Source organism: Lepidochelys olivacea, assembly GCF_965140295.1.
Source record: "Lepidochelys olivacea isolate rLepOli2 genome assembly, chromosome: 8".
In the NCBI taxonomy this organism is placed as follows: Eukaryota; Metazoa; Chordata; order Testudines; family Cheloniidae; genus Lepidochelys; species Lepidochelys olivacea.
The window spans coordinates 70,496,137-70,514,953 of NC_140418.1; the positions used below are offsets into that span (position 1 = coordinate 70,496,137).

Below are 18,817 nucleotides of genomic sequence, written 5' to 3' on the forward strand. Positions count from 1 at the left end.
TAACCCACTTTAACATTACGATATTGTGGAGCTTGATTGTTCAGAGAAACTCAACGGCGCACTTTTTTTTTTTTTTCTTCAAACAAGTGAAGAACAAATAGAGCAAACAGTAGTATAGCACTGCATGGTTAGTCTGCTAAGTAAATCTGACTTAATGAAATTGCTATAACAAAAATTACTTGCAAACTTTATTTTTAGCATGGCACAGAGCTTTTGGGCTTCATACTCTAAACTGTGATTTGTTTGTAGATAGTTTGCAAACTTCCCTGAGATTTATCTGAACTTGCAGTTCTTTCTTGTAGTAATCTAATTTTCTGTTAAATGCAAAGCAATATCTTCATGCTGAACAATGCAAGGGCTATGACATATTGATTGAGTAGTATACTGTGACAACATCATCCAGTGACCGTCCTAATGAAATGCTAATCTAGTCGCAGCATAAATGAGAATTTCTAAAACTTCTGGCATTTTCTTTTGTCTTGGATCTCTCTAAATAATTTAACAGTATGAACTTGTTTGGGAATCTGGATTTTGGAATTCTGTGGTGTAAATGAATGAGTTAGATTTTCTTTACTTAAAACTAGAACTAGCATGTTGCTTTTCATATGTTTTTATATTACAAAAGGACTTCCTGTTAGAGATGTGTTTTAACTTCAAAATAGTCTGAGCATATTCCAGAGTTTACCGTGAAATGTATAGCACTATTGTCATGTTGTGTTAAGTGGACTTTTGCATCCTCACTAATTGAGAAACTGATGGTTTGTGTAGAGTAAAAGCTCTAGTTTAATTACTAAAATAAGTAACTTTTCATTATTATGATTTTGAATAAAGAAGCACTTTTGTAGCATTTGAAGAATGTGGACTAAGGCTAGTTAACTGTTTTTTTTTTAAATATATATCTTGATATTCATGAGTTTTACTACTGTAACATCCAAACTGTGGTATCCTAGGAAAACAGAGGAAGAGCATTCTTTTTGAATTACACATATTAAATCTTTCTTTACATATTTAAAAACAACTGGTATGTGGTACTATATAGACTTTTTAAAAAACAAGCTGAAAGGAATCTGAACACCTTTTTTTTTTTTTTAAAGTTTTACACATGTAAAGAAAAAAATGTAGGTATTCTGTTAGCAGTAATTTATAGTATTTGCCAAGTGTTTTATCATAACTAAAGGCCTGGCCCTGTAAGCTGATCTAAGCAGTGGACCTCTGTGAAAATCCACAGATCTCAGAGGGCTCCACATGCGTTTTAAGTTTCTGCCCACATGGATCAGCTTGCAGAACTGGGAGTCTAATGGCTTAATATGTTAAATATAATCTACTGCATTTAATTCTCGTCTGTATAACTTCAGCAATTGTGGTGAAACTGGAATTGAGCTGAATATAGAAGTTAAGTGCAGATACGTAGTGTAGTGCAGTGGTTCTCAAACTTTTGTACTGGTGACCCCTTTCACATAGCAAACCTCTTAGTGTGACCCCCCACCCCCAATAAATTGAAAACACTTTTTTAAATATATTTAAGACCATTATAAATGCTGGAGGCAAAGCAGGGTTTGGGGTGGAGGCTAGCAGCTCGCGACCCCTGAGGTAATAACCTTGCGACCCCCTGTGGAGTCCCGACCCCCAGTTTGAGAACCCCTGGTGTAGTGCTCTTGTAACAATGTCATTTTGGCCAGTACTTGTTGTCATTGTTCCTAAATGAATGGGATTTTTACATAGCAAAGTAGTGATATAGCATGGTAGTAGTGTTCCACATTTCTGAATCTATTGGAATCTTCAATTCAAATGACAGGTTTCAGAGTAACAGCCGTGTTAGTCTGTATTCGCAAAAAGAAAAGGAGTACTTGTGGCACCTTAGAGACTAACCAATTTATTTGCACATAAGCTTTCGATGCATCCGATGAAGTGAGCTGTAGCTCACGAAAGCTTATGCGCAAATAAATTGGTTAGTCTCTAAGGTGCCACAAGTACTCCTTTTTCTTTTTTCAATTCAAATGCTTATCTTGTAAATCTCCCTCAGCATTTGCTGTATTGTAAATGAGTTTTTCATGCCAGTTATTCAAAGCCAGTTTTCAATCTTATTTAAAGCTTTAAGCTTATCAAAAATTGATCTAAATGTATAGTATAGAAATCTGAGTCCATAGAGATTGAAGTGTAGCTCTCTCTTCCATTTTTTTTAAATGGCATGGAAGCAATGAAAATTCTATATTCCAGTAGTTTACCTTAAATGTCAGGGATGCTTCTGAGAATGAGAGTGTTTTCTCTCTTTCCCCCTCCCTCCCCCCACTTGGTACAACAATAATGCCATCAGTAGTAGTATATTACTGCAGTCTATCACCCTGTTTAAAAAAAAAAAAAAAGATTGCTGTTTAGGTAGAGGAGGTTTTTACATGACTACTAAACAATTTTTTTAAAATGATTTTTAAATAAAGCAAATTCCAAAGTGCTCTTGGCTATAGAAAGAATTGTATTTCAAAAGAACTGTAAATTATGTTGCTATGAATTATTTAAAATAAGAGATGTAGACGATAAAATAAAATTGTTGTTTGTGTGGCACTATTACTGTAATTTTGTCCGATTTAGACCATAATAGACTTGGTCAAAATCACAGAATGCTGGATGCCAGTATGATAAAGAAAAAGCTTATTCCTATATTCTTGAGCTATTGGGTGTGACTTGTCAGATTTTAATATCCGTTGAATGCCATAGAAGATGGGGGTGTGCACATATAATAAATATAAAGCAGGTCATGCTTGTCTGTCTCCAAGCATGACCTGTTGTAATCTGTGAGGATGCCCCTCCCCCACTCTGGGGGATTATAGTCCCATTTAGATGTACTCCAGTCACATTAATTTAAATCACACTGTTTATCCTCTTGTGGAAGCAGTGGTGAATAAGACCAGCTTATCATAACATACAAACAGATCCACTGCTGGAGGGGCTATTCCTATGGAGGACAGGAGTAAAAAAAAAAAAAACTGATGAATGTATTACAATAAGTTTCTCTTAAATTTGCTGGCTATTTTTGGTTCTTTTAGAGAAATGCTTTTTTGTATTTAAAGCTTTCATATGAACCCTTGTAGAAACTTCTGTATCTTAAGTTTTATTTTCACTATGTATGAAAAGTCAGTATGGCTAGCACCAATTAAATTAATTGACAATGCTGCAAAAATTTGTAGTAGTGTGCAGTATTCCTCAAAAGTTTTCAGTCAAGAAACTTGCTCCCTCTAAATCAAGTCTCCACAAACATTGCTTAACACACATTTGCAGTGTAAAAATCCAAGCTTATCTGTCTGGAAAGTGCATTGTGATATGAAGTTTACACAATTTAGTGGAATTATGGAATGTCAAGGTTCCTTCCCCATTCTGAACTCCAGAGTACAAATGTGGGGACCTGCATGAAAACCTCCTAAGCTTATTTTTACCAGCTTAGGTTAAACTTTCCCAAGGTACAAACTATTTTCCTTTTTTCCCTTGGACTTTATTGCTGCCACCACCAAGCGTCTAACAGATATATAACCAGGAAAGAGCCCGCTTGGAAACGTCTTTTCCCCCAAAAATCCTCCCCAAACCCTACACCCTTTCCTGGGGAAGGCTTGACAAAAATCCTTACCAATTTGCATAGGTGAACACAGACCCAAACCCTTGGATCTTAAGAACAATGAAAAAGCAATCAGGTTTTTAAAAGAAGAATTTTAATAGAAGAAAAAGTAAAAGAATCACCTCTGTAAAATCAGGACGGTAAATACCTTACAGGGTAATTAGATTCAAAACATAGAGACTCTCTCTAGGCAAAACCTTAAGTTACAGAAAGACACAAACAGGAATATCCATTCCATTCAGCACAGTTTATTTTCTCAGCCATTTAAACAGTCTAATGCATATCTAGCTAGATTACTTACTAAGTTCTAAGACTCCATTCCTTTCTGTTCCCAGCAAATGCATCACACACACAGACAGAGAGAGACTTTGTTTCTCCCTCCCTCCAGCTTTTGAAAGTATCTTGTCTCCTCATTGGTCATTTTGGTCAGGTGCCAGCGAGGTTATCCTAGCTTCTTAACCCTTTGTAGGTGAAAGGGTTTTTCCTCTGGCCAGGAAGGATTTTAAAGGTGTTTACCCTTCCCTTTATATTTATGACATGGAATGACAAAATATCAATATTATAAATTCAGTGATTCAACACTTATTCACTGAGTGAACTAAATATCACTACATCACTGTGGTTCACATGTGCTTTAACTAACACTGTTCCGGTTTTAAGTCCGTTATGGATTTCTGAGATTTCCATTCTTGCTGAGATATTGTAATCATTGGTGTTCCTTTATTTAATTATAAAGAGAATCCTTGTGAACTAAATATTGCTGTTTTTAGACACTTATTCACTATGACTTGTATCTCCTCATCTGTGCAATTATTTAACTGTTTCTTTTCAGATGGTTTTAGAAGGATTAGTAAAATCAATGCAGCAAATAAGATTAGGCCTAATGCTAAGGGTATGTCTACACGGCAGTTAAATACGCATGGCTGGCCCATGCCAACTCACTCAGCCTGAGCCCAATGGGCTGTTTAGTTGTGGTGTAGACATTCAGGCTCAAGCTAGAGCCTGGACTCCGGAACCCTCTCACCAGCAGAAGTTGGTCCAATGAAAGATATTACCTCACCCACCTCATAATATTTTTAATTATTTTATCAAATTGAAAATGATTTTTTCTAAAGCTCTGGCTTTTTGTAAATCCTGTGTCTTACTGTAATTAATGTAGCTGACACATCCCTCTCCTTTCTCTTTATACAGTCTTTCAGTCTATCAAGAAAGAAAATAGTTCACTATACCAGCTTTGATCAACGGAAACGAGCAAATGCAGCATTTTTAATAGGGTCATATGCAGTAAGTATCACTTGTTTATATACACCTCTGTCCTTCCCTGAGCAGACACTTTTGCTGCCATGTAAAACTGTGGCTAAACATAGACTTCAGTGAAATAGTGAGACTGTCATTCAATCTTCTGTAATCTAGCTCTTTGTACTGTTTCTTCAAGGTGTAATTTAGAACTTTGATGGAGTTGCTTTTCCTATAGTAGCCTATTCCGGTCTTTTAAAGTTTAATTTCAGTATGAATTGTTTATGTAATCAGTAATTAAAATGGGTATCCAAAAGTGTTTGTCCTATAGCTGAACTAACTGAATAACAAAGATGATTACAGATTTTAATTTATAATGCAAATACAGTTAAGTACACTGACTTTTTTCCATTATCCTTGAGCTGTACAGACCCTGATCGAATTAATATTCCGTTTATGCAGTACGTGAGATATATGGGGAGAGATCTTGGTTCTTTTAGAGGATAAGTCATAGATTTTTCTAGCAATTGGTATTTCTTGCTCTAATGGTAAGCTCCAATTGCTTATCTTTTGTAAGTGAATTATTTCTGTAGCAGTTTCTACATTAATCTGTTCTGTATCCCACATCAGAAAAACTAATGTAGATATCAAGCTTATACATTTCTCAGACAGGTAATATATATCTCAAAGGAAATCAGAACAGGTAATCAAATGGCATTATGCCAGAATTCTGAAAGAAGTCTTAAGAATAGAAAATTTATCTACCATTACTGCAGCGCTGTTTAATTTGGACCTTTTTCCCTTACAATCTAGTTTCCCTTAACTGCAAATAATTCTTTGACCTAGGAAATTGTCACACTTTGAGTATTATGATCACACTGTGTGAGCAAGCAAAAGGATCTGACTTATGAATGAGGGGTGGGTTTGGTTTTTTTGTAGTTGTGGTAGTGGCGGATAACTGCAAACTCTTGTAAAATTTACTGTGTCATTCTCTTTTTAATCAAATAGTAATTTTAATTTTAAAAGCTTGGTTTTAAAACAGAGTATTAAACCAAGCATCCTGTGGTCTTTTAGTGCCAAGCTTTACCCCAAAGTGGATTTGTGTATCTGAATGTTAAGCCACTGAGAAAGGGTTGTCACGAAAAATTTATCAAAAACTCTTTGGAAACACTGGAGATATTTGTGGGTTGGAAAGAATGTGACGTTCTTCAAGTAATGTCCCTATAGGCGCTCAGCTTCAGGTACGACTGGGCCCTATGCCCCCCATAATGAAGCACCATAGGAAGAAACATCTCAAAGAACTCCAGTTACTGTTCAGGGTAGATAACTTCTCCTTGATTCCATGATCAAGACTGGATCCAGAATTCTAAGAAAGCAACAAACTTATAATGATGATCTCTACCAGGAGGGAAACAACTAAACTGAGGACAGACTATTCTCCAAAAGAGATAGGAGGTAGCTTTCTGAAATAGATGGTATAAATTAAAGCTGTATCAGCTTCACTGATAGGCAAACTTAAGCAAAGACACAGTGAGTACCAGAGAAGGATTTGGGGTCCAAAGCACAGGTCACAACATAGAGCATCCCCAGCAGTTTTAGTACTCTTGATCTAAACTCAAATGGAAGGTATGGCTTTTGTTCCTGTTCTGTCGAGATATTACTCTGAATGCATAGAAGCAGTTTAGGGGAGTGGTCAGCCATATGAAGACTGCCATTAACCACATGGTGACCAGGAATAGAGGCCCATGTATTTTTGCATTTGTACAATACCACAAAATAAAATAAAACCTTAACAAAAACTACATGAAATTAAAAACTGTAAGTTTTTAATTTCAAGGTTTTATTTTATTTTGTGGTATTGTACAAATGCAAAAATACATGGGCCTCTATTCCTGGTCACCATGTGGCTACTGGCTCCCTGGTCTGGGTGTTATGACGTGGAGCATAGGGTTGCAGTGCCACTCAGTCAGATTTGGGCCAGTTGTCCCTTAGTCATCATGATGCCCTCCTACCCACTTCCACAGGGCGGGACCAGTGGGGGAGGGGGAATTATCTAAGGGGGAATAGGGAAGGGGTTTCTGGGACTTAGAGGGAGCTGGGGCTCAGTTGGAGAGGGGAAATAATTAAAGGGAGGGTTTGCTGGGGCTCATTGGGGAGCTGGTAGGATGAGGTTCAGTGGGAGAGGAGGGACGTATAAGGGGAGATGAGGATGCCTGAGGGAGGGCTCCGTGGTGATATAAAGATGAGGACGGGGGTGGAGTCAGTGCTGGAGAAGGAAGCAGGAAGATTAGGAAGATCTGTGGTGCCCATCAGTGGGTATGAAGAAGTTGGGGTTGTTTAGGGGGCTGCAGTACTAGGTAAACTTCAAGGGGGGACCCTAAGGAGTTGTCTGGGGTATTTTGGTGTAGCTAACTATGATAGTTGTTGGTGAGTATCTCAAGGCCTCTAATAATGTTTAATAAAATGATGTTGTGTAGATAAACTAGGATTTATATGCTGTTATTTATATGTGGTGATTGACATTAAATACCTCAGAATGTAATAAAGAAATAAAACAGTTTTAATGGATAAAACGAAATAAGAAATTCCTGAAATATAAATTCCTGAAATTTTTGAAATATAAAACAAACTATAAAAAGAACTTCACGGCGCTCTAGCCATGAACTACTGAGCTGTGTCATAAGAACTGTCATCAATATGGATGTTAGTATTCTAGCTTATCGGCCACCTCAGTGAGGAACTTCAGCATCCTTGCATAATGTCCTGAAGTGCTGTGGTGCTGACATCAGTCCTATCTTTATTCCAGGCTGGGTCTCACATGAAAGATGTAATCTTCTCCCCCTTATGGCCTGGATTAAGGATTCAAATCCTACCACATACCTTTGAAATCCTCGTGCAGTAGCATTGTTCTGTCATTTGCATCCACCTAATGTGGCCACTGAATGGAAACAGTGTCTGCAGCTGAGTTGTTATGTAAGTGCATTCAGTGCAAGTCATTGTCAGTATAGGGTCCATCTCAACATCATCCCCCAGATGAAGGCGGCAGTTCCACCACAATTTTGAATTCGACCCTTAGCAATAAGGGGACACACCACTTCATGCTACCTCAGTTGCACGTCTGCCACTGAGATCTGACAATTCAGTCTGGCCCAAGTGTGAGAGAAACCCAGAGTTTCACACTAATCCCATGAGTCTTGCTCTGAGTTGCATAACAGAACAAACCACTTTCTCATGACTGACTGTCTATCCCTCCACTAATCTCCAAATGTATCCTCTTATACATAAGGGTACTACCTTCCTCATTTGCAAACCCATTGAGACTGGAAAGGGGGGTACACCTCCCCCCCAAGGTTATGAAGAGGATATTAATCTGAATTTCTTACTGATCTCATGAGAGACTTTCCTGGAGGGGAAAGGGAGAGGGACAAAATCCGTGTTCACTCATGTAGGGTCTTTTAACTCTAGCCCCAATTCTCTTCCCTTAAATGTCAGGAACATAAACCAAATTCTAATCTTCTCCACCCCCAAACTGCCTAAAGGTGGGAACCCAGGATCAGAGCATCTGATGGTGGTGGTATTGGGGGAGGAAAAGAGTTTGAGTATGTCTACACTCCAGCAGGGAGCATGCCTCCCAGTCTGGGTAGACAAATTCATGCTAGCGCTCAAAAAAATTGCATTGTAGGTATTGTGCCTCAGGCAGCTGCCCAAGCTAGTGACCCAAGCCCAGACAACCAGGCAGAGGCAGATTAAGATTTTGTGGGTTCCAGGGCCAGAGCAAGTGAGGGGGGGCCCTCCCCACCCCCTCCATCTGCAGCTCTGCCCCATCTGCCTGTGGCCATGCCTACGGCCCCACCCTGTTCTGTCCCTTCCCCTACCACGTTCCACACATGGTCTGCCCCATTCTTCCCCCCACACTGCAGTTCTGCAACCTGGCTCCTTTCTGTCCCCCCTCCCACTGCGGCCCCCATACAAGAGAAGCTCTGTATCCCACCCCCTTGCTATGGCCCCAGGCTGAAGCGGGAAGCGAGAGCTCCCCCAGCCCTGAGGCTGTAGCAGGAGTTAGATCTCCTCCAATCCTGGGGCCATAGTAGGATTGCCAACCCTCCAGGATTGGCCTGGAGTCTCCAGGAATTAAAGATTAATCTTTAATTAAAGATTGTCATGTGAAGAAACCGCCAGGAATATGTCCAACCAAAATTGGCCACCCTAGGCAATAGGTGTAGTTTGACTGTTTATATTTGGGAGGAAGAAAAGCATGCATGCACGCTGAAGCCAGTCCCCCTGGTTCCCTGGCTTTCTCCACCTGCTTACAGTGGTGCTGTGGGGGGCACAGGACGGCGTAACAGGGGAGCTCCATCTGCTGCTGGCGACCACTCCGGCACCAGCTGCTGCTGCGGTTGGGGCTGCTGCTGCCCAGGGAATACCACCTGCTGGGCTCCTGCTTCCCTGCCCATTCCCATATCCCCTTCTCTTCCCGATTCCCTACCCCTTTTTCTCCCCTTCTTCTTATCTGCACCCTCTCTTGCTCTGCCCCCCACCCCCAACCCAGTACTGATGGTTGTAGAGGAAACAGGCAGTAAGACCCAGGAGGCAGTGTCCAGCTGCTGAGGCAGGACCTGGAGCACAGGGTGGAAAGCCGCTCTGTCCTGCTCCGTCTGCTCCCTGAGAGACTGAGGGTACCCATTTTTTTCCACAGTCCCCCAATTGGCTGGGGCCCCTGGGCATGGGCCTCGTCGGCCCAGTGGCTAATCCTCCATGGCAGCCAAGCTGTTGGGTGGGCTTGCGAGCCCAAGGTGCAGAGTCTGTGCTGCTATTTGTAGTATGTTAGCTCGAGCCAATTTAGAGCAAGTCTGTCTACCCAGGCTGGAGGCTCACTCCCACCTGCAGTGTAGACATACCCCAACAGCAGTCCTGGCTGAAGACTCCAGTTTAGAGCCAGAGTAATTGTTAAATTGGTTTAGGTGGTTCCTTTTCTCTCTCTCCTCTTCTAAATAATCCTCTGAATTGTCTCTAAATCATGTGTTATGCCTTCATTTTGCACTGTTATTCTAGTCGCCATTATTATTTCAGTCTTGGTAACTAGCATTGACTTCTCTGTTCTTAAGATGCAACTGCTCATTCATCTCTTCAGAATTAACTAATAATGTGAAGAAAACTTCCATATTTGGATAATTTAGCTAGCTTCCCACTTTAGGGAACCAGCAGTTTTACAGTGCATGGTCTGTAAAGAGGCTCTGCTGTACTTGCACTTTCAAGGTCTGTTTATATTCCTTTGTAGCCTCTCAGGCATGGCAAAAAGACCCCGCCATAATGTTGCAGAATTAAATGTTTGTGCTTAAATTCATTTAACTCACATTTTGAATATCTTTCATTTTATTTCTTCACAGGATAGAGGCAATCCATCCTTAACTTTTATATGCATTACTAAAGCAGTATGCACAGTGATGAGCTGCCAAAATCTTAACAACCAGTTCCCTCCTCACCCCATGAGGGGGTCATGGCCTGCCCCCGGGACTCCTGCCCCATCCACCCCTGTCCCCTGACTGCCCCTGGAACCGGGCAGGAGGGTCTCATGGGCCACCGTAGTGGGTCCCCGCCTCTAAGAGCCAGAGGGACCTGCCGGGGGGCGAGGTGGGGAGTCCCAGCAGTGCTTACCTGTGGCGGCTCCCGGGAAGCATCCGGCAGGTCTCTCCAGCTCCTAGGGGTGGGGTAGCGTAGCTAACAAGGAGAGCAGCCGCTCTGGGGCTGGAGCACCCACAGGGAAAATTTGCCCCGGCTCACCTCTGCTCCGCCTCTGCCCTTGAACGCGCCGCCCTGCTCTGCTTCTCACCTCCCCTCCCCCTCCTCCTCCCGCCCCGTCTTCCCACAAATCAGCTATTCGCGCAGGAAGCCTGGGAGGGCTTAGAAGCAGGCGGCTTCGTGCTCAGGCCCAGGGAGGCGGAGGTGAGTTGGAGCGAGGAGCAGTTCCCCTGCGCCTGCCCCCCGGTTTACCTACTGCGGCACGGGCGGCCCTCCTCATGGCCCCCCGCCCCAGCTCGCCTCTGCCTCCCTGGGCCTGAGTGCAAAGCCGTTGCCTGCTTCTCAGCCCTCACAGACTTCCCATGCGAACAGCTGATTCGTGGGAAACCACTGCGGGGGACGGAGAAGCAGAGCAGAGCAGAACGTAACTGAAGGGCAGAGGTGGAGCAGAGGTAAGCCGGGGCCGGGGGCAAGGGGGGAGCTTCCGGTGGGGGCTCTGCACCCACCAAATTTTCCCTGTGGGTGCTCCAGCCCCAGAGCATCCATGGAGTTGGCACCTAAGGCGCCGCTTTTGGCCGGTTGTTAAATTTAGAAGCCCTTTTAGAACCGGTTGTTCCTCGTGGGACAACCGGTTCTAAAAGGGCTTCTAAATTTAACAATCAGTTCCAACTCACCACTGAGTATGCAAGAAGTAACCTCCTTTCAAGCTGTAACTAGCCTTTGGGGGAAAATGCTTAGTCATCCTGTTCAAACCGGTCTTTTTTCTTTACACTTTAATAATTCTATCTCCAATTAAAACTAGAAAGTGTAACTTTTATTTTAAATATAGAATTACATAATGTGTGTTAATCGAATGCTTTCTATATGGGGACTTATTCAGATTGTGTAGATAAGAGCCAGTCAGATGGTCTAATAATGTATATCCTAAAGTTAGGGTCTACATGTGACTTAGCCAGACTTGAATATACCAGAAAGTAGTAGTAGGGGTCCTTGAATCCTCCTTGATACAGCTCAAAGTTGAAGGGAGGTGCCTGTTGCTAGACTTATTAAGTAGTAGGGAAGAATAAGTTCTCATTTCATTGCCACTAGTGTTACCCTAATATTCTCTAAATGGGTTAGTGTTGTGTAACTGTCAATCACTTTTTGCACTGAGAAAAACAAAGATGGGAAGGGTTCTTGCCCTCGTTCATCCTCATGCCATCCCTTCCCACGTTTGACACCTTCACAAGTAATATTTCTTAACAATAGATTATAAGCTCTCCCAAGCAAGAGCCATTTGTTTGGTTAAGTACTCCTCCACAGTTGGATGTTGTAAAAATATAAAAACTTGCATTGGTCAATATCTATTTATAAATAGACTTATTTGCAAAACAAGTCAATTAATAAACCATATTATTGAAAGTGATTTTTAGAGGAAGGAGTCATGAATACTACTGGGCATGAAACTGCTTAACCTAACAACAAAATGGAAAGAAATTGCACTGCAAAAATGTTAGGTCTAACTCCACAATGTTGGAAATTCAGATTTGAGCCAGAAATCTCAAATTTGAAAACAAGGCTGCAAAGATATTTTTTTCCTCTCAATAATGCTTCATAACATGGAAAGCTAAATATTCTAAAGAGGAATAAACAAGTATTCAAAATATGTTAGCTCTGTCTGTCATTGTATCAGTAACTTTCCATTCAGTGCCATCTTGAGGATGTACATTATGATTCCTAGTACAATATTGACCCTCTAAAACAGATTAGACCTGTGGAAAACTTAGGTCTCCATAGAAACCATTGAAAATAAGTAAAAGGTAAATATCATTTTAAGAGTGAACTGTTCTAAGTTTAGTTACCTGATAACTTAATAGTTTAACTGGCTAAACCAACTATAAAAACTTTTTTTTTTTAATGGAGAAAATCTTATTTTTTTTTCCCCAATGGTTTTTAGTGGGACCTAGATTTTCAGAGGTTTAGTCTGCCCTGGAAACTTTGGACATGGCAGATTCCTACCAGGTTATATTTTGTTATATTTCAGGCATTTTTTAAAGGTTTGTTTTTCCCCAGATATAGTGCTTAAGAATAGTTTTGTAAAGTTCCCTTTTAACTAATATTTTAACCTGCTATACCCTGGGTTTTAATTTTTTTTGTGAGGGGGAGGGAGAGTTCTAGATTCCCTTCCTTCTGTATTGCACCTTACCCAGCATTCTCTTCCCCCATCTTGATCCCCTTCGCACAAGTTCCTGCAGTCCCAGCAGTGGGACAGGTTCTGGAAGGATTAAGGTGTTTTGTTTCCCCTCCCCCGCCCTTCTCCCTGGTACCTGCTACAAGATTGTTTGCTGCTCTAGCTGGCCTCTATGGAGTAGCTTTCCCTCTGTTACCATAATGGTGTTAAAAGGAAATACTCAGTACTGGTACAGAGCAACATGGTTGAGGCCCAAATGTAGAGAGCAGCCTCTATGCTTGTTGGAATGAAGTACTCCTTGCAAATCTTAAGCATCCCCTATTACCAGAAGGCTGAATAAGAGAAATGAAGAGTAAAACAGTGGACTCCCACCACAGAAACTCAAGTAAAGGAATCTGGATTAGGCAGGGTATCGAGCCTCTGCAGAGCCCCTGGCAGAGAGCTTAAGACGGGGCGGGCAAACTTTTTGGCCTGAGGGCCACATTGGGTTTCCAAAATTGTATGGAGGGCCAGTTAGGGGTGGCTGTGTCTCCCCAAACAGCCAGGCGTGGCCCGGCCCCCGCCTCCTATCCGACACCCTCCTCCACCCCCGTGCTTCTTACCCGAGCTCCTGTCCCATCCACCGTACCCCTGCTCCCTGTCCCCTGCTGCTCCATCTAACCCCCCCCTCATTCTTGACTTGCCCCCCGGAACCCTTGCCCCATCCAACCACCCCTTCTCCCTGTCCCCTGACCGCCCCTGGAACCCCTGCCCCTGACTGCCCCCCGCCGCCCCATCCAACCCCCCCCCCCCGACTGCCCCCTCCCGCCCCGATCCACACCCCCGCCCCCTGACCATTCCCCCAACTTCCCTGCCTTTATCCAACCCCCCTGCTCCCTTACTGTGTTGCCTTGAGCACCGGTGGTTGGCGATGCTACAGCCGCGCCACCCACAGCACTGGGTCAGGCTGCGGCTCTGCAACTGCACTGCCCGGCTGCCTAGAGCATTGCACAGGCGGCGTGGTGCGCTGAGGCTGCAGGAAAGGGGGAACAGCAGGGGCGGGGCCGGGGGTGAGCCTCCCGGGCCAGGAGCTGAGCAGGAGGGTCCCGCGGGCTGGATGTGACCCTGCAGGCAGTAGTTTGCCCACCTTTGGCTTAAGATCTATATAGGGCAGTGTGTGCTCCTTGCTGAGCAAGCATGCAGATGGCCCCTGATCCAGACTGTGATTCTCTGATCTGGGACTTTCTAAAAATTGTTCTTCCAGTATTTAATGCTGAATTCAAATCTACATGTAAGTGTTGCAGCAAGTGAAGTATTTTAAAATGTACTAGTGGGAAAAACCCTGGAAAATTTCCATGCAATGTGGTACAATTGGCAGTCTCCGCTCATATGAGCGCCTGTCCCAAGCTAACCTGTTTACCAGTCCTAACTAATACTTTCTGATTGCCACCGTATGCTGCTTGGGCTTGCATGTGCACAGGATATGGTTATTCTCTTAGAAAAATAATTTGGTGGTTTAACATTTCTTTGGTTGGTTGATGCTGTAAATCTTTGATCGCTGATGTGCAGATAATAGCTTGGTCTATTACATCAGTGTATTACATCAGTGCAGCCGATGAAGTGAGCTGTAGCTCACGAAAGCTTATGCTCAAATAAATTGGTTAGTCTCTAAGGTGCCACAAGTACTCCTCTTCTATCAGTGTGACTGTAAACCAAAAAACTGCCCCTTTTTATTATGGGATATTTTCATATGCACACTAGTTAATCTTCTGATTTAAAAAAACAAAATATAGCTTCTAAAACAGTCAAATAAATTGGTTCTAATTATAGATTAGTTGAGTAACATTCATGTTACAAAAAAGTTTAATTTTAAGGAGTATAAAAGTATCCTTTGACCTGCCTAGTTCATCCCAGAGTGAATTTTTATAGCTGTGTATTAAACTTGTAAGTGTATTTATGGAAACACATGCACATTTTTCCTACTCTGAATTATTCTGACTTGCAACTAAGTGCTGATGGGTAAATTTTTGGTGTAATGGTTAATAAAGTGAGTAGTTTTGACCCACTCTATATAATGTGATACTACTTTAAAAAGATTGGCTTGTATAACTTCCCTTGAATCCAAAAATATTATTTTTTTCTATTAATACCAGCATTCTGTGATTGGGTTTTTTTTTGTATTAACTGTGATGATTGGCACACAGTCAACTATGGGAAAGTACAGCATTAGCTTTCCCTTGCAGCATAAGTGCTCTAGTTTTTTGACATTTTAGTACCTCTTCTTTTTCAGAAATGGATCTCTTTACTAGTTGCTCTTATTCTTCTCCAGCACACAAGCATAGCATATCTGTTGGGACACACTCACACTCACTCAAATGGAAACTACGCTAATCTCAGTTTCAGAGCAACAGCCGTGTTAGTCTGTATTCGCAAAAAGAAAAGGAGTACTTGTGGCACCTTAGAGACTAACCAATTTATTTGAGCATAAGCTTTCATGAGCCACAGCTGACTTCATCGGATGCATACTGTGGAAAGTGTAGAAGATCTTTTTATACACACAAAGCATGAAAAAATACCTTCCCCCCCACCCCACTCTCCTGCTGGTAATAGCTTATCTAAAGTGATCACTCTCCTTACAATGTTGAACTATAATGGTCTCATCCCTAACTTGAAAATATAAACAATTTCTTAATCCTACTCTGTAGCCTTGAGAGATTACTTGCTCTTAATCTTAGAAGTCAGATCAGCAACCTGACATGCTGTTTACTTCCTAAGTGGGGACCAACAAGCAGTCCCTCGCTCTTCTCATAACTGTAAGTCTGGATTTTCCTGCTTCAAGCCAAATTGCCCTAAGGCTGCTTTGCAAAATTCTCAGGAAAACATACCAGCCTCTGCAAAGATGTGTTCAGAAGCTACTTCTAAAGTAGATATTGGGAGTCAGAGGAAAGAGGATATAATAGATTCTGTCATACAAACCTTGGGAAAAGAGTTTTGCAAGTCTACCTTACAGATTTCCTTTTCTCCTCTGAAAACCTTTTAGGACATGCAGCTGTGACTTTCCTTCACAGTTGGTTTGTGGCCAGCATGTCATTATCTGGCATGTTCCTGTGCAAGGTCCCAGGCATGGAAAGCTTTATCCATCAAACAAATAATTCAGGAACCTGGGAGAGTGAAAACTGAGGTCAAAGCCAAACTGTTTTGCAATCTTAAACATCGCATTCCCTCAGTCTGTTATCTTCAAACCTTTCTGAAGCAGCAGCAACATGCAGTTCTATTCTGGTGGGGGGAAGGGGGGCGGAACCTGTAAAACTCCTAAAAGTTGGTTTTCTTCAAATAGTGTCCCTATGGGTGCTCTACTTCAGATGCCCATGCTTCTCTCATGTCTTGGATCAGAGATTTCTTGCTATCAGTGCCTGTTCGGCCCACACATGCACCCCACACCTCTCCATGGCAGACACCAAGGCTATATAGCAAGGGTGGGCAAACTTTTTGGCCCGAGGGCCACATCTGGGAATAAAAATTGTATGGCAGGCTATGAATGCTCACAAAATTGGGGTTGGGGTGCAGGATGGGGTGAGAGCTCTGGGGTGGGGCCAGAAATGAGGAGTTCAGGGTGTGGGAGCAGGCTCCAGGCTGGGGCAGGGGTTTGGGGTGCAGGAAGGGGTGCAGGCTCTGGAGTGGGGCTAGGGATGAGGGGTTTGGGGTGCAGGAGGGTGCTCTGGGCTAGGATCAAGGGGTTTGGAGGGCAGGAGGGGGATCAGCGCTGGGGCAAGGGGTTGGGGCGTGGAGAGAGGCTCAGGGGAGCAGGCTCCGAGTGATGCTTCAAGCGGCTCCCGGAAGCAGCAGCATATCCTTTCTCTGGCTCCTAGTTGGAGGCGGCCAGGTGGCTCTGCACGCTGCCCCATCCACAGGCACCGTCCCTGCAGCTCCCATTGGAGTGTTGGAGGGGGCCATAGGAGCCAGGGCAGGGCCATGTCGTGGCTTCTGGGAGCCACATGGTGCAACCCCCAACCCTGCACCCAGGCTGGAGCGCCGGAGCGGGGCAACCACAAGACCCCAGTCCCTAGCAGATGCTCATGGGCCAGCTTAAAACAGTTCACAGGCCGAATCCGGCCCACGGGCCGTAGTTTGCCCACCTCTGCTTTATAGGGATGTGTGGGCGAACCACCTTCAGTTCCTTCTCTGCTGTCTTGCCCCAAGACAGAATACAGGTGTATCTGCCTAGAGCATACTTGACTTTTCTCTTTTTCTGTCATAGTAGTTGGCTTAGGGTTGTTGGTAGAGTTTATATAGTTAGTTTTAGGTGAGAGAACTGTCTGCCCCCTCTTTTCCCTTGGGAGCTTTGTTCTCTTCTGGCAGGATATTCCTGTTTCACCAGATTTCAGTGCTGCCTCTCTTGCCAGGAGGCTATACTGGTGAGTGACAGACACTCCAAGTGTGTCCATTTTCTGGGGGAATCCCACATCTCTCAGAAGTACTGTTTTTTTGTTTTGTTTTTTTTTTTTTGAGTGGTTGCTCATGTCCATTCCATTGTAGATATGCATGCTTGCCATATGCACCGTTGCCGGAAGTTTTTCCCATAGTAGTATCTGTAGGGGACTGGCTCTGGTGCCCTCTGGAGTGGCATGCATATGCACTGGTATAAGGGGCGCTGCTGGCTTCCCCCTCCCTCAGTTCCTTCTTACCGACAGTGACAGTGCTGAAACATCTCCTGGCCTCAGCAGGCTCACTCCTCTCAACTGTGCCTGGTTGTGAACTTTTTTGTACAGTCATTAAAAACTTTGATAGTTTTATAGTCCCCTTAGTGTAGAGTTAGTGATAGTTTGTTAGTCCTGAACAGGATTTAGCCTAGGGACGAGACATGCCCCGGTCCACAGGCTTCAAACTTTGTGACTGTTGCAAGAAACCTATGTCAGTCTGTGATCCCCATAGCAGCTGCCTGAAGTGTTTAGGGGAAACCCACGTTAGTGACAAGTGTCACATCCGCAAGAGCTTCAGACTGCGGACCAAATAGGAGCAGGACATTCGTCTCAGAGCGCTCTTTATGGAGTTGGCCTTCGCACCGGCCTCAGAGACCACCAGATTTAACTCTGCTCCTAGCACCACAGCCTCAGTACTGGCTAAAAAGCAAGAAAGAGAGGCCAGGAGGGGACATTCTCCTACGCCCAATAAAGGGAAGGAGAGAGCTAGAAAAGAGCAAAGACCCACGCGGGGTAGCTCTTCCCCTCCAAGGCCCACCGGCATGCCGCCCTGGGGAGTGGCAGAGATACTTGGCACCTTGCATTGCCGTCCATGCTCCCTGCCAATGTTGCCCACGCCGGCCATGGTGGTGCCCTGTTCAAGGGGTAAATCTGCCTTGGGACCCTTTCAACAGTCCCCATCAGTGTGGCACCGCTCCTCGCTGTAGGGAGTGCCCTGTCAGCGCTCACCTGAACAGCATCACCAGTCCCCAGACGTGGGTCGGCTTGCCTGCAGAGTTCCTGGCATCAGTCCCCAGACTCCAGGCAGCGTTCCTCGAGCTCTAGGTGTCAATTGCCAGTGGTCTAGCGCAGACCCGCAGCAGCATGGCACCAGTCCCCACAGCCTGGGTGCCGGGAGCACCCAAGTCTCTCTCCCAGCTCACGGCATGGCTCTAGAGGGTCAAGACTCTAGTCCCTTGAGCCCCATTGCTGGTATGGTTCACGGAAGGTGCATCGATGGTCTCCATCACGTTGGTCTTCTCGCTCCTGTTTCCGCTTCCGCTCTACCGAACGGCACTGCTCATAAGGCGTAGATCACCGGGGTACTGTCTCTGATCTGCAGAACGTCACCGGGATTGTGGCACTGAGAGCCATCGCCCTGTACAGCTCTTCAATGGAGGTCCACAGCCAGAGCCGATGGGATTAGGGTAGAGAGGCGGCCTCGTCACCGTCCTCGTCCCACCAGACAAGTCTCCCCCCCTCCTCGGGCTCCGACAGCAAGGAGGAGACCCTGCCTGCGGGCCATCAGGGGCATCATGGCCCCAGGGCCAGTGGCCAGCCCCCTAGCAACTCTGGAACCACTGGGAATTTCACCACCCATTGCAAAGGTATAGGTCAGCCTTGTGGGCA

The 18,817-nt window shown here is 44.2% G+C and overlaps 1 protein-coding gene across 3 annotated transcripts in view; it reads left to right on the forward strand.

Annotated features, from left to right (window-relative positions):
• The window catches only part of CDC14A (cell division cycle 14A), a 115,191-nt gene that overhangs the window by 26,944 nt on the left and 69,430 nt on the right, over positions 1–18,817 (forward strand). For all 3 annotated transcript variants that reach the window (XM_084637158.1, XM_084637156.1, XM_084637157.1), the window contains exon 4: positions 4,796–4,888. In XM_084637158.1, coding sequence (XP_084493284.1) covers positions 4,796–4,888 — 93 coding nt within the window. The remainder of the gene's footprint in view (positions 1–4,795; positions 4,889–18,817) is intronic.